Source organism: Anguilla rostrata, chromosome 6 (assembly GCF_018555375.3).
Source record: "Anguilla rostrata isolate EN2019 chromosome 6, ASM1855537v3, whole genome shotgun sequence".
NCBI classification, from domain to species: Eukaryota; Metazoa; Chordata; class Actinopteri; order Anguilliformes; family Anguillidae; genus Anguilla; species Anguilla rostrata.
In genome coordinates, this window is record NC_057938.1 from 54,153,774 (window position 1) to 54,166,628 (window position 12,855).

General features: G+C 50.1%; 1 protein-coding gene across 2 annotated transcripts in view; it reads right to left on the bottom strand.

Moving 5' to 3' along the window:
* Positions 1 to 12,560, bottom strand: part of hbs1l (HBS1-like translational GTPase) — a 31,844-nt gene extending 19,284 nt beyond the window's left edge. The window contains exons 1-5 of one of the 2 annotated variants that reach the window (XM_064340601.1): positions 12,365 to 12,560; positions 11,571 to 11,636; positions 10,965 to 11,102; positions 10,391 to 10,588; positions 4,978 to 8,431 (exon numbers count right to left, since the gene is read on the bottom strand). In XM_064340601.1, the coding sequence (XP_064196671.1) occupies positions 6,816 to 8,431; positions 10,391 to 10,588; positions 10,965 to 11,102; positions 11,571 to 11,636; positions 12,365 to 12,407 (2,061 nt within the window). In that variant the 5' untranslated portion in view covers positions 12,408 to 12,560 and the 3' untranslated portion in view covers positions 4,978 to 6,815. Of the gene's footprint in view, positions 1 to 4,977; positions 8,432 to 10,390; positions 10,589 to 10,964; positions 11,103 to 11,570; positions 11,637 to 12,364 lie in introns of those variants that run through there. The other variant, XM_064340602.1, reaches the window with a different exon arrangement.
* Between the last annotated feature and the right edge of the window lie 295 nt (positions 12,561 to 12,855).

The window sequence follows — 12,855 nt, forward strand, 5'->3', positions numbered from 1 at the left end:
CAAAATTCATACTCAAGTCGGCGACCATAAGAAAGAGCAAAAATTAGTTTGCTAATTCACGGGCGGGGAACCCTAGGCTTGGACTGCCAGAATGCTCTGTTTTTTTTGTTTTAAACCACGTAAGCTGGATTGCAGTTTGAGTCAGTCAGTTCCTGACTCAGAGCCTGATGATGAAAATGCCTCCACTCCAGCAAATGATCACCAGTCTACACCGAGCCTCACAGTGAATCCAATTATGTAATCTGGCCTTCAAGGAGTGCACGGAGGCAACAAACTACCGAAGAGAGGAGAAATGTGATGTGGTCAGATGAATCATTCGTCACCGTGTTGTCAACAAAATGGACAAGTACAAAAAGTGTGGAACCCAACCAAAGAAGCCTACATTTCAGAGGGCTTGGTTCCACCTGAGAAGGGTTCTGGTGGTTCTAACGTGGTGTGGGGTGCATCTTCCTGGCATGGTCTGGGTGCACCCATCCCCCATTAGAAGGCAAGGTCAATGCTAATCAATACTTAACGATTCTGAGCAAACACCTTCATCCCATTTTAGAGCATTCCTTTCCTGCTGGGTGGGGCGTCGTCTTCCAGGATGACAAATCCCCCAAAACCACAGCATACAGCATGTGGCATCGTCCAATGGTTTGATGAGCATGACGACGATGTTATCCTTTCTGCCAAGGCCTCCTGAGTCGCTAGACCAGAACCAGATCAGGGAGCAACATTCAAGACGGCATTCTCCATCTCCGTCAACAACTTCCTTAAAATAATTAACTGACTTTATAGTGAAAATGGCCCCCTGGCCCTCCGCTGGTATTCCATATGCTGTCAAGGATCTACGCCATGCCAGATACTGATAAGATTGCAGTCTGAGTCACTGGTAAGACCCAGTGCCTGAAAGAGGAGGTCCAACACCCTCCAGCACATGGTCAACCTGTCTTCATGAAGCCTTACAATGAACCCAGCGAGGAGATCTGGAATTCAAGCAGAGCACAGCGGTGCATAAACGGTGTCTCCGCTAGAAATTTACTTTGCAGTGGTGGACAGGCTCTTACTACTCTACTGTACAGTATGTAGTCGTTACATAAAATGCGTTAGTTTTACAAAATGTATGAGCCCTCGAACAAGTTTTCTACTTTCGGCATTACCGTACTTTATTAAGAATACTTTATTCTGCGAGTGTACTGGTCCAGTTCGGGACGTGCAGTGGATCCCCTCGTCTTCCTCCCCTGTTAGCGCTTTCATAACGCAGCGGCGGCGGCCGCTGAGCCGACACCTGATAAGGCGGGAAAAGTCCCTTTCAGCTGAATATCGGCCTCCACCCGTTGTCAGCCATTTTCCCTCGATTAATTAACACGATGACTAATTCACCAAAGCGCTCCACACCATCAGATTATAACCGATTCTTCTCTCCACGAGGGAGGAGATCAAAGCACGAACCGACGTCACAAGATGGACGACAGTTCCAGACTCCCGCAAACAATTCATTTCGAATCCCTTCGGCTCTGTACTACTGTACCTGTTCACCTGTCTAAATAACGGTGGTGGAATTCCCTTTTTAATATTTTCCCTGACATACGATTACGGACGAGAAATCGAATCATTTTTTTGCACCTGGCTCGAGAAAATGCTGCAGCGGTGGGCGGTGGCCCTGCACTGCTATGAGAACGTAGCGGGGGAAAAAACACTGATAAAGCACAGGCAACTAGCGAGGAGTGAAAAGCTGCGATATGGTCAGATGAATCATCCTTATCCTTCACTATGTTCTTGGAAAACAGATGAGTACGGTAAGCGTGGAACCCACCTAAATAAGCCAACGGGCCTGAGGGGTTAAGTTCCACCAGCGAAGGGTTCAGGTGGTTCTAAAGTGGTCTGAGGTGCATTTTTTGGCATGGTCTGGGTGCACCTACTCCCTTTAGAAGTCATGCTAATCAATACTTAGTGACTCTGAGCGAGCACCTCCATCCCATTTTACAACATTCCTTTCCTGCCGGGTGGGGCGTCGTCTTCCAGGATGACAAATCTCCAAAACCACAGCATGCAGCATGCGGCATCGCCCAATGGTTTGATGAGCATGACGACATTGTTATCCCTTCTGGCAAGGCCTCCTGAGTTGCTAGACCAGAACCAGACCTGGCACAGGATCCAAGACGGCATTCTCCATCTACAAGGCACGACAGTCAACCGACTTTCTTGTGGAAGTTCTGCCCCGCCCCTCCGTTGGAATTCCATATGCTGTCAGGCTCTATGCCATGCCAGATAGCTTCTATCCAGGCTGCACATGGTGGTCCAACTTCATACGAACTGATTTCATATTAGCCTTTCTACCCTTTCAGGCAACTACCCGCATCTTTGCTAAAAAAACGTTTTAATGTTCATTGCTGTGGAATGCCAAGCTGGTGTACATCCACAGTCCCACACAGAGATGCAGTGCCGTACAAATCAGTGTGTATACGTTACAATCAATCTTTGTCCTGATGCATTTTAAAACACACAAACGGACAAGCAGTCCTAGCAATGACCCATGTCAAATATCCCATAATGCGTCTGTGCCTAGCCGGTGCCGACCGTGCCAGAGGCATTAAGAGTTACAGACACCACCCGTTCTGCTGTGGCACTGTCCCGCATGTTTACCTGGTTCCCACTCCAACCCTATAGCCTGTTAGCAGTGAATGGGGGCTGTATGTTAGCACAGGTGATAAGGCTACACAGCCAAGGCTCATACCTGAGCACAGGTGACAGTGCTGCACAGCCAAAGCTCATACCTGAGCACAGGTGACAGGGCTACACAGCCAAAGCTCGTACCTGAGCACAGGTGACAGGGCTGCACAGCCAAAGCTCATACCTGAGCACAGGTGACAGGGCTGCACAGCCAAGCTCATACTAGCACAGTGACGCTGCGCCAAGTCGACCTGAGCACAGTGACGGGTGCAGCAGTCTACCTGACACAGGGACAGGCTACACAGCAAAGCTATACTGGCACAGTGACAGGCTAACAGCCAAAGCTCACGGGAGTGAGCGAGGAGTTCCTTCCAGAAGGCGACCTGGTTCCTGTTCGACAGGCTCCCGAAACACTTCCCCCCCCCCCCCCACGCCTCCCCTTCCACTCAAGCGTGTAAAATCGAGAGAGCAGCCGTGTGGACGGGAAGCGTAGCGGGTGCAGCTCGGCTAGCTCGCAGAGTGAGGTGCAGTAACGCTGAGGCCTAAGGCTAAGGTAGCGGGTTGCCGTGACAACACTGTCTGCAATGGCGACGCGGCCCTTGACTTCAAAATAACAACGTTGTCCTGAGCTAGGGGGGCGATTTCGGCCGGTCACGCGCTCGTCTTCGGAGCCTTTGGGCGGGTGTGCGAGGCCCGGGTTCAAACCCCATTTCGTGGCAGAACAAGTCACAAGGCGGGACGGACGGGACTCAGTGCAAAGGTCACTGGATGAGCTCGCGTGGAGGGCATGCGAAGATTTCAGAACTGCACCTGCGCGGTCCCCCGCTAACCGGACCCCAGGTACGGTCAGTCCATCTACAGACCGCACACGCGACGGTCCAGACCGCGAAGAACGGAGAGCTCCAGGCCACAGAATTTAATGGCGTCCAAAAAGGCACAAAAAGAAGGGGGGGGGGGAGAAGAGAAGAAAAAAATAAAATAAAAAATGTGTCATCGCTCAGGGCCTGTGAGAGGATCACATTTTTCCTACGTAGGCGGTTAAAAAAAAAAAAAGAGACCAAGAGAAACAGAAAGAAAGGGGAGCAAGTGACAGTGAGTGAGAGAGAGAGAGAGAGAGAGGGAGAGAGAGAGAGACAGAGAGGTGTTGAGATGGTACACAGAGCACTGCAAAGCTGACATTTTCACTGCACCACTTCCTGCAATAGCCCACACATTTCTCTATTGAGCACAGATTCAATTAGCTTTAGCGACGAGCCCGCCGCCTTCTTGACCTGCGAAACGACGCCGACAAAGGGATTTGAATCACGGCGAGGCGGAAGTCCCCCCCCCCCCCCCGTTTCCTGCTCGGGGGCAACTCAGCTTGTCCCGCGACCCGGTCCCGGGGCGACCCAGAGCCTCGCTCACTCAAATCACAGGCCTGACACGCTTCCACACACACTGAAATTAAAAATCAAAAAAACATTTTCATCGCGAAGGAAAGGAAGAAAACGCGAATAAACAAGTCCGCTTCAGATGAGTCTTAAGTCTTAAGCATCTTAAACCCAGATCAAAAGCAAAGCCCTTTTTTTTGCGAGATTTGGTTCTGAAATTTCTGCGGCATTGGAAGATACTGATCTCCCTCTCCAAATCTGTGTGCTTTCTGAAAGTCCCCTTTTCAGTCCAAACACCGCTCAGTGATCTCTGCCACGCAGCCTATGGGTGTTTGCAGTGCTGAACGCCAAAAAGGTGCACAGAGGGGTTGGGCTGGCCTCTGTATGAAGAACGAAGCTGAACGAACGTCTCTCCTTTTGCCCTGATTTGCCCTCAACCTACAGAAACCTGGGCTGGGAAAAGGTTTTTTCTGAAAGTAAAACGCAAGCAGGCCAGACCCAGAGCAGAACTTTGAGATGTTTCTTCCGTCACCGTTGCACCTTTCGTGAGACAAAAATAAGTAGGGCAGATCGCTAAGAGTTTGCTCATTTTTTTTCCCCTCATGAAAAGGAAAGTTAAAGGCCAGAAAACAGTGGCCAGACAGAGTCATCCTTGCCGTCGTGAACGGCATGCCACTGGGCTGCACATCACCACCTCACCCAAGCTGACGCAGGGCATCCTAATCACTGAACCCCGAGAGAGAAAGAACCTACACACTTAGCCCTTTGAGAGTCGGTTATTTTGGAATGTTTTTTCTAAAGTTTTTCAAAAAGCCAGAGTTCCAGAACTCCGCTGCTTTCAGTCACCAGCAGCGACTGTGACATCAGCATTAGAATGTTAGGTTAAGAACATTCCAATCACATATTTATGATCTTGCACCTTACAGGATTAAACAAGTCCTCAGAAAACAGATCGTATGGCAAACTTTATTTCAATATTTACACAAATCTCAATCCCGATACACCAAATCATCAACAAATTAGACAAGGAGCACCAGTACATTTCTAGCTATATAATATAAAAATATAAGCCCGCAAAATACAATTATTACAGCTAAAATACTCTACAAAAGACATTCAGGAATGCAATGTGACAAGAAATGGAGATTCTTATGAAAAGCAGATTTAAAATATTTTGTCATATTCACTCAAAGCATGTATTTAGAGATAAGATGCACATGCAAATCCAACAAAGTTCCAAAATGTTTATTAAGTTAAATGTTTTACAAAATTAAAGTCCATTCTACACAAAAGTGTATGCTTAAGTACTTTTAAGTTTACGGCTGTGTGTGTGGGTGTGTGTGTGTGTGTGTGTGAGACTGTGCGTGTGTGTGTGTGTGTGTGTGAATGCCCACGTGCGTGCGTGTGTGTTTGTGTGTCTGTGTGTGTGAGTGTGAATGCCCGCGTGAGTGCATGTGTGTGCGTGCGTGCGTGTTTGTGTGTCTATGCATGTGAATGCCCGCTTGTGCATGTGTGTGTGCGTGCGTGTGTGCGCGCGTGTGTGTGTGAGTGTGAATGCCTGCGTGCGCATGGGTGTGTGTGTGTGTGTTTGTGTGTGTGTGACTGTGCGTGTGTGTGTGTGTGTGAATGCCTGCTTGCGCATGTGTGTGTGTGCGTGCGCGTGTGTGCGTTTGTGTGTGTATGAGAAAGATTCAGAGCTTTGGTCTTGAGCGTTTGTATATGGGAAAATCTCCAGGTGTCCCTGTGCCTAAATACCAGCCTTTCATGGTGGTAAACCAAAAGGGTGCACGATGCTCATTATTTCCAATGCCAACGCACCTGCAACACGCATCCTCTTTCTCATCAAACCCCTGTGAGCTGCGCTCTCTCTCTCTCTCTCTTTCCATCTCCTTTTCATATACCAGCCAAACATCACTTCATGGAAAAAAAAAAGTACATAAAAAAAAAAAAAAAAGTTCACCATGGTTACACTGCAACTTGTGGTGAAAAGGCATTCATTGACCCCCTCCTATCTGGCTCAGTGCTCCATCATTACTGTCTGTAAGAGACACTAAGTGTTCTTTGGGGGGTAAAGTAAAATCTCAACCTCCCTCCCCACCCCCAAAGTGTTAATGGAAAATGAGGCTTTTTGGAACAAAGTAAGACATTAAAAATCAAGTCCCTCTGGCTTCCACCACTACATGAGGATAGAGCAACTGGACTCTAAAAGTGATGAAAGATCACATCACGACCATAATCAGTTATAAGTACAATGCAGGGGGAAAAAACACAGTATAAAAATCAGTACTTATTGTTTTCACAGTGATCCTGAGGTTTTGTAAGAAGGCAAAAATATTCAGTAATGGTTTCCTTGATTTGAGGTCTAAAATAATTGTCATGCACAACAACCAGTCCTGCCATTTAAACTCCAATTCCGGCTTTCAAATGGACTCGCAAGGCAAACGTTCTTCTAATTGACAGGCAGAGGTGCGTCAACAGAAACAGCTCAGAGTAAATCCAGAACGGCAGTCCGGCAAAAGTTCTGACACCGCTCGTAGGGAAGGGGGGGAGTGAACAAACTGGAAAAATACTGAAAATATTTCTCTCCCCTTTCCACACAATCCCTTTAAAAAGCAATACTTCGTTGGATACCAAAAAAATCTTGAAAAGATGGGACACTGAAGATTTTGGAAAATAGTGCAGACATCTCCTGCAATAACGACTGCGAGTAAAACTGTAAAATCTGAACACTGCTGGAATCGGCCTAATAACCCGCATACTGCCCGCCCGCCCACCAAACCGCTACGGACGCTAGTCGCGGGTGAACGCCTTCTTCTGATTGGCTCGGACCACGTCGTCGGGGGAGGGGGTCTGGAAGTGGAAGGGGGCGATGTCGAACAGGGGCCCCTGCTCTCGGGCCTTCACCAGCTCCATCTGCTTGGCGTACAGGAACGCCCGGTGGGTCCCCGCCCTCCGGGCCCGCCGCCGCTTCCCCGGCGACCGCGCGGACAGCGCCAGGGCGAACACGGAGGGGCGGGCGAACACCGAGGGCCGGCGGGGGTCGCGTCGGAGACACGGCGACGGGGAGGGCCCCGCCCGGCGACAGGCCCGTCTGGCGGGCGAGGCGGCCGATTGGTCGGCCGGAGCGGGCTGCAGGACGAGCGCGCTCAGGTCGATGCTCGGGTGCGGGTTCGAGGAGGGCCGCGCTCGGGGGCCGGCGCCCTTACCCTCGGGCGCCTCGGACTCGCCCCCCCGGAGGTCGCCGCCCCTTCCTGACAGGCACACGCCTTCCTGCCTGTCGCCTAGCAACAGTGAGGACAGTGGCCCCGTTTCGGGGACGGGCCACATCTTGGCTTCATGCTGGGAAGCCAGCGCTGATAGCGATGGTAACCCAGGTGGCGGTAACCCAGGCAACCGTAACTCAGGCGCCGATAACCCGGACGACAGTAACCCAGGCGACGGTAACCCAAGCGGCGGTAACCCGGGCAACGGTAACCCGGGCAACAGTAACTCAGACGGCGATAACCCTGACGACAGTAACCCAGGCGAGGGTAGCTCTGGGGTTTGGTTCCCTGGCTGGCTCTGCACACTGGGGAGGGAGCTGTAGAGCACCGGGCTGCTGTGTTTGTGCTCCTGCATCAGGTCGGCCAGCGACGGGCTGCCCTGGTGGTCGCTGACTCCGCCACGGGCGTCTATCGGGCGGCTCGGGGGGGCCGGGCGAGGGCCGGCGAAACTCAGGGGTGCGGGGGGCGCGCCGACCGTGCCGGACGCTTGGAGGTCCGCCAGCGATAAACTTCCCAGGGAGCTCAGGAGGGGACTGGAACCCAGAGCCGTGCCGTTCAGCGGGGCCAAAGCACCGAGAGAGGAGGTGCTCTGGAGCGCAGAGGCCGCCGGAGCGGAGGAGAGGCCCAGGGACAGGCTACTTCCTGTTCCGTACGGCCTGCTTCCTGGGGGCGCGCCGGAGCCAGTCGCGTGACTCCCTAAAACTCCGCCTCCGCCGTGGTTCTGATCATGCCGCGTCATCAGCTCGGCCAGGCTGCCTTTCAGTTCAAACGGCCCGCTTCCTGGTGCTGAACCGAAGCCGGTCACATGACGGCCCGTTAAAGCCCCGCCCCTCTCAGGGTCCCGACGGCGTTCGCTCGCGAGCCCGGCCAGGCCGCGTCCCGCGAAGCCGTCGCCCGTCGCGGGCGCGGGGTTTCCGCTCCAAAGCGCCTCGGTCGGCACGCGCATTCCGTTCATGTACGCCGAGCGAACGCCACCGCCGCCGCCGGCGTCGAGCTCGAGACAGAACGGAGACGCTCTCGACTCCGAGCCAGAACGCGCCGAGAGATCGCCGAGCTTAGCGGCGGCTAGCGGACGAGCGGCGGCGCTGGCCTGCGCGTGCGCGTCGGCGCCAGTTTGAGTGACACATGAGGGAAAGATGGCTCCTTACCTTACAGTAGCCAGAAACGTCACGGCAAGGGGCCCAGCGGGACGACCGGGAGCCGGCGGGCGGTGCATCGCGGCAGGGGGCGGGGGAGGGGAAGAAGGGCACTTCGTTAAAACGCGCGTTATGGGACTCACAGTCAGCAAACACTCCTACACCAGCTCCCCAAAATACACGCCAAATAAAACTAACGAATTAAAACCTTAACTAACAGAAAAATCCGGTCTCTCAGGAAACAGCTCTGACCGTGGACATATCAGTGAGAATCTGCCAGTCTTCTCTTACTGGCTACAAATACAGGGTGTGTGTTACACAAACAAACATTCACTAGCTTCACAGTTCACATCCCTGAACAGTTTTCTACCAAATCACAAGGAGTGGTAAAAGAAAATGGTGCTCAAAACAGCAAGCAAATCTCAAAAAAGAAAAGAAAGCAAACCTAGTATGTTTGAAAACAAATCTTAATTCAACCTGATGAAGGCTGAGGACAAAACACATCGCTGACCGTCTTCCTTGCAGCCTGTAGTTCAAACCCCAGCACTCTATAAGAGTATTTATGCTCTTTATTATCTTAAATATACAGTTTCCAAAACATAGAACATTTACTCTTTTCTTTTTTAGAGATTTCTTTTCTGTTTTTTTAAGGTCATTTCTAGTAATAATTTAAAAAATTATTTCAGCACATCAACTGGTAATACAAACAACTGTGACACACCCAACTACAGACCGTGAAACTACAACCCAAGCTTGCGTAATTACCTTACAGTGAACACTAATAATGGCACGCGCGCTTCTTCTCACAATCAAAGCTACCGGCTTCTCGCGAACGCTGTGTAAATTAAGCTCAGCGGCGCGGCGATGCAGGATGTCGGCCCGCTCAGATCAAAGCCCGCTGGTGAGCGTGGTCCACGCAAGCGAGGTCTTCAAGACACAAATACTGATGCAATGACCCGTTGGGTCACATGCAAAGAAAAATAGGTCACGCTGGAAAATGGTGGCGTGAGCCGTTGCGCGGGGCCGATGGCCAACGATCACCTGGGGGAGTGGCATGTAGGGGGGCCAACGATCACCTGGGGGAGCGTAGGGGCTGTGTCGCAACGCACCGTACAGTACAAGCCAGCGGGGGGGGGGGGCCTTGAGTTCTGTCAGTTTCCGAAAGTCACGCCTCTTCACTGATGTAACTACGGCTCGGAACGTGACTGAAAGCACGTTAGCACGTTAGCGCGTTAGCAGGCCCTGTGTGGGGCCCCAGGTGGGCATTTTAAGCACACGCATCGCTGGTCCACAGCTGATGGTCTTTCCTTTCTGCTCCCCAGTCAAATCTCAACGCACCGTACAGCCACTCACGTATTAAACTCCCTGCAAACTACACACACACACACACTTCCACATAATCTCCTGTGAGGAAGGGTAGCGATGGGGTACTATGGTGCTTCAAAGAGCTACTATACTCCACTGGCAGCTCGCTGATTTCCGCAGAACATTTTGGCTTTTTGGTGCAGGGTATGACTTTGGATTTTTTGGTGCAGGGTATGATTTTGGTTTTTTTGGTGCAGGGTATGATTTCGGTTCTTGGGGGCAGTGTATCGTTTTGGTTTTTTGGTGCAGGGTATGATTTAGGTTTTTTGGTGCAACGTATCATTTTGTTTTTTTGGTGTAGCAAATCATTTTGTTTTTTTGGTGCAGCAGAACATTTTGGTTTTTTGACACAGTGTATCATTTTGGTTTTTTGGTGCAGCAGAACATTTTGGTTTTTTGACACAGTGTATCATTTTGGTTTTTTGGTGCAGTGTATCATTTTGTTTTTTTGACACAGTGTATCATTTAGTTTTTTTGGCGCAGTGTCTCATTTCGTTTTTTTATTTTGCTTCATCTGAGCACGTCTGTGACCGCGACCCAACGCGCCCGTCCGCTGCCGGGTCGGGCCGAGCTGCGGTCGGCGGCGTGAGCAGTCGTGTACCTTTCTCGCTCCGCGAAGCGAAGCCCGCCTCCTGCTGGTTTTTGGCGCCCGCCTCCTTCTTGTTCTCCTCGGACAGCACGGAATCCAGCGCCTTCTGGGCATCGAAGCCGGCGGCGACCGCGGCCTCCATCAGGACCGACTCTGACACCGCGTCGCCGAGCACCGTCCGCATGTGGTCCAGACAGGAGTACAGCCTCCCTGCAGAAAGCCCGTAAAAACACCCACCGCATTACATTACAGGCATTTAGCAGACGCTCTTATCCAGACCGACTTACACGACTTTGTATCCATTTATACAGCTGGATATACACTGAAGCAATTCAGGTTAAGTACCTTGCTCAAGGGTACAACGGCAGTGTCCTTACCCAGGAATCGAACCTTTTACCTTTCGGTCACAAGCCCAGTTCCTTACTCACTGTGCTACACTGCCGCCCGCATTTACAATACAGGCATTTAGAGTGACTTACGCAACTTTGTTTTTTTTTTTTTTTTTTTTTTTTTTTTTTAAACATAGCACTGCATTGCATCCATTTATACAGCTGGATATAAATACTGAATAATTTGTATGAAATACCCTGATCGAGGGGAGCGAGGTTCAGGTGGTTGACGGTGGGGGACGTGGGCATCTCTTCCTCCGCCTCGTACTCCTCTTCCTCCAGGGGTTCGGCGAAGGCTGCCTGCTTCTCGCGCTGGGAGTAAATGAACTGGGCCGCTACGGAGTCGAAAATATCGGTTTAAAAACGTTCGTAAATGACTGGCGCGCGGACATTTTGCAGGTAATATATTCATGCTGGGGACAAATAAAACCTCTACACACTGTAAAGTGTGCAGTGCTTTGTACACGGCCTACTGTCTGCAGACAAAAGTCATTTCCAGTTACCTGGCCCCAAATGTATATTAATGACAGCAGTATGTCAAAGCAACACGACAATGACAGCTCCCTAAAAAAGCAGCTCCAACTAGCATGATGCTTCGGTTTCTCAAGGACCATGAAAGCCACAGAAAGTGAAACTACCATTGCCATCTAAAGAGTTCAAAAGAGTCAAGGAACTGAAGTGGACACCTAAAATAACTAGTCACTTTAAATCACTGCAGAAGTTTTGGGTACTACCCTTGCGGCAAGACATATACCCAGCTGTTATTTGTGCAATTGTAGAAAGAAACCGCGTGTCACACAAACCTGTGGCAGGTGAGATGCAGTAGTCATCGTCCACAGAGTGCCCATATATGTCGTCATCGTCGAAATCTGTACAAACGAGGTAGCATTTGCTCAAATACACAAAGTTGAGATGATTGGCTTGCTTGCTAGGTAACGTTTACACGAATCAACACGCAAACAACGACACGCAACATAGCTACCAGAATATGAACATGCATTCATATTCTGGTAGCTGCGAGCCGGCCAATTTAGACTAGCTGTAAGCATATCTGAACATATGTTCACCTCTATTCATTGGGCTAGCTAACTAAGTTCGAGCTAACATTATCAAAACGACTGTTAGTTCAACTGCTTATTTTCCCATCTTGCGGACAAGCCATTGGAGTGACAACGATACTTGTTGGTTAGGCATATTTAGGGTCATATAGTAATTGGATTTAAGTTCTAGACTAAAGCCCGAGCTTTGTTAGGTTATGGCAGTTTGCTAGCTAGCGGTATAACTTAGCTAGCTATAGTTGTACTGTTTGAAACAACAGGCTTTCTACTGCGTTGAGAAATGCTACGTTAGTCTAGGTTGCAACAGTTAACATCAACGGTGATACATTTGAGATGAATAATATACCGTTAGCTAGCTGGCCAGCTACTTTGTTGCCTTATCTGCGACTACCAAGTGAAATCTTAACTCTGGCCGGTGAAACAGACACGACAGCAATTATTTTCAGAGTAGCTCAGCTTGCTTAGTTAGCTGGCTAGCTAGACTAACGTTCAAGGCCTTGGGATTTAAAAGACACATACAACCAATCCAGAGCATCTACCTTCGTCGTAGTTATAACCGCGGACATTTCTGTGTCGAGACATTTTGAATTATTTTCTTTCCCCCCTCCTTTTGAGAGGTGGTTTTGATCAGTTAGACAGTTGGCAGTGGCTGCTATCGTAATTTATGTTTCACTCCCCAGCCGCCATGTTTTGTTTCCATTCCTGGGGCCGCACCGTGCGTCACGCATGCGCATTATCTGCGAGAGCACATGCCTTATGCGTGGCGGTCCTGTGCATTCGAAATTTTGTCTCAACATTTTGCAAATGTGGGCACCTAGCGATCTCTGACAGGCTATAAAAACGAAGCACACAGTCGGACGTTTCTTAATTCCACGTAGCCTATGTTAGTTGCATTTTCTGCACGCACTGGGAAAGGTACTGACGCCTTTTCTTAACCCTCCTGTTATGTTGCGGGTCAAATTGACCCTTTTTAAAGTTTGAAAATCTAGGAAAAATACTTAAAATTATTTTTTCAGTATGAAACTTCTTC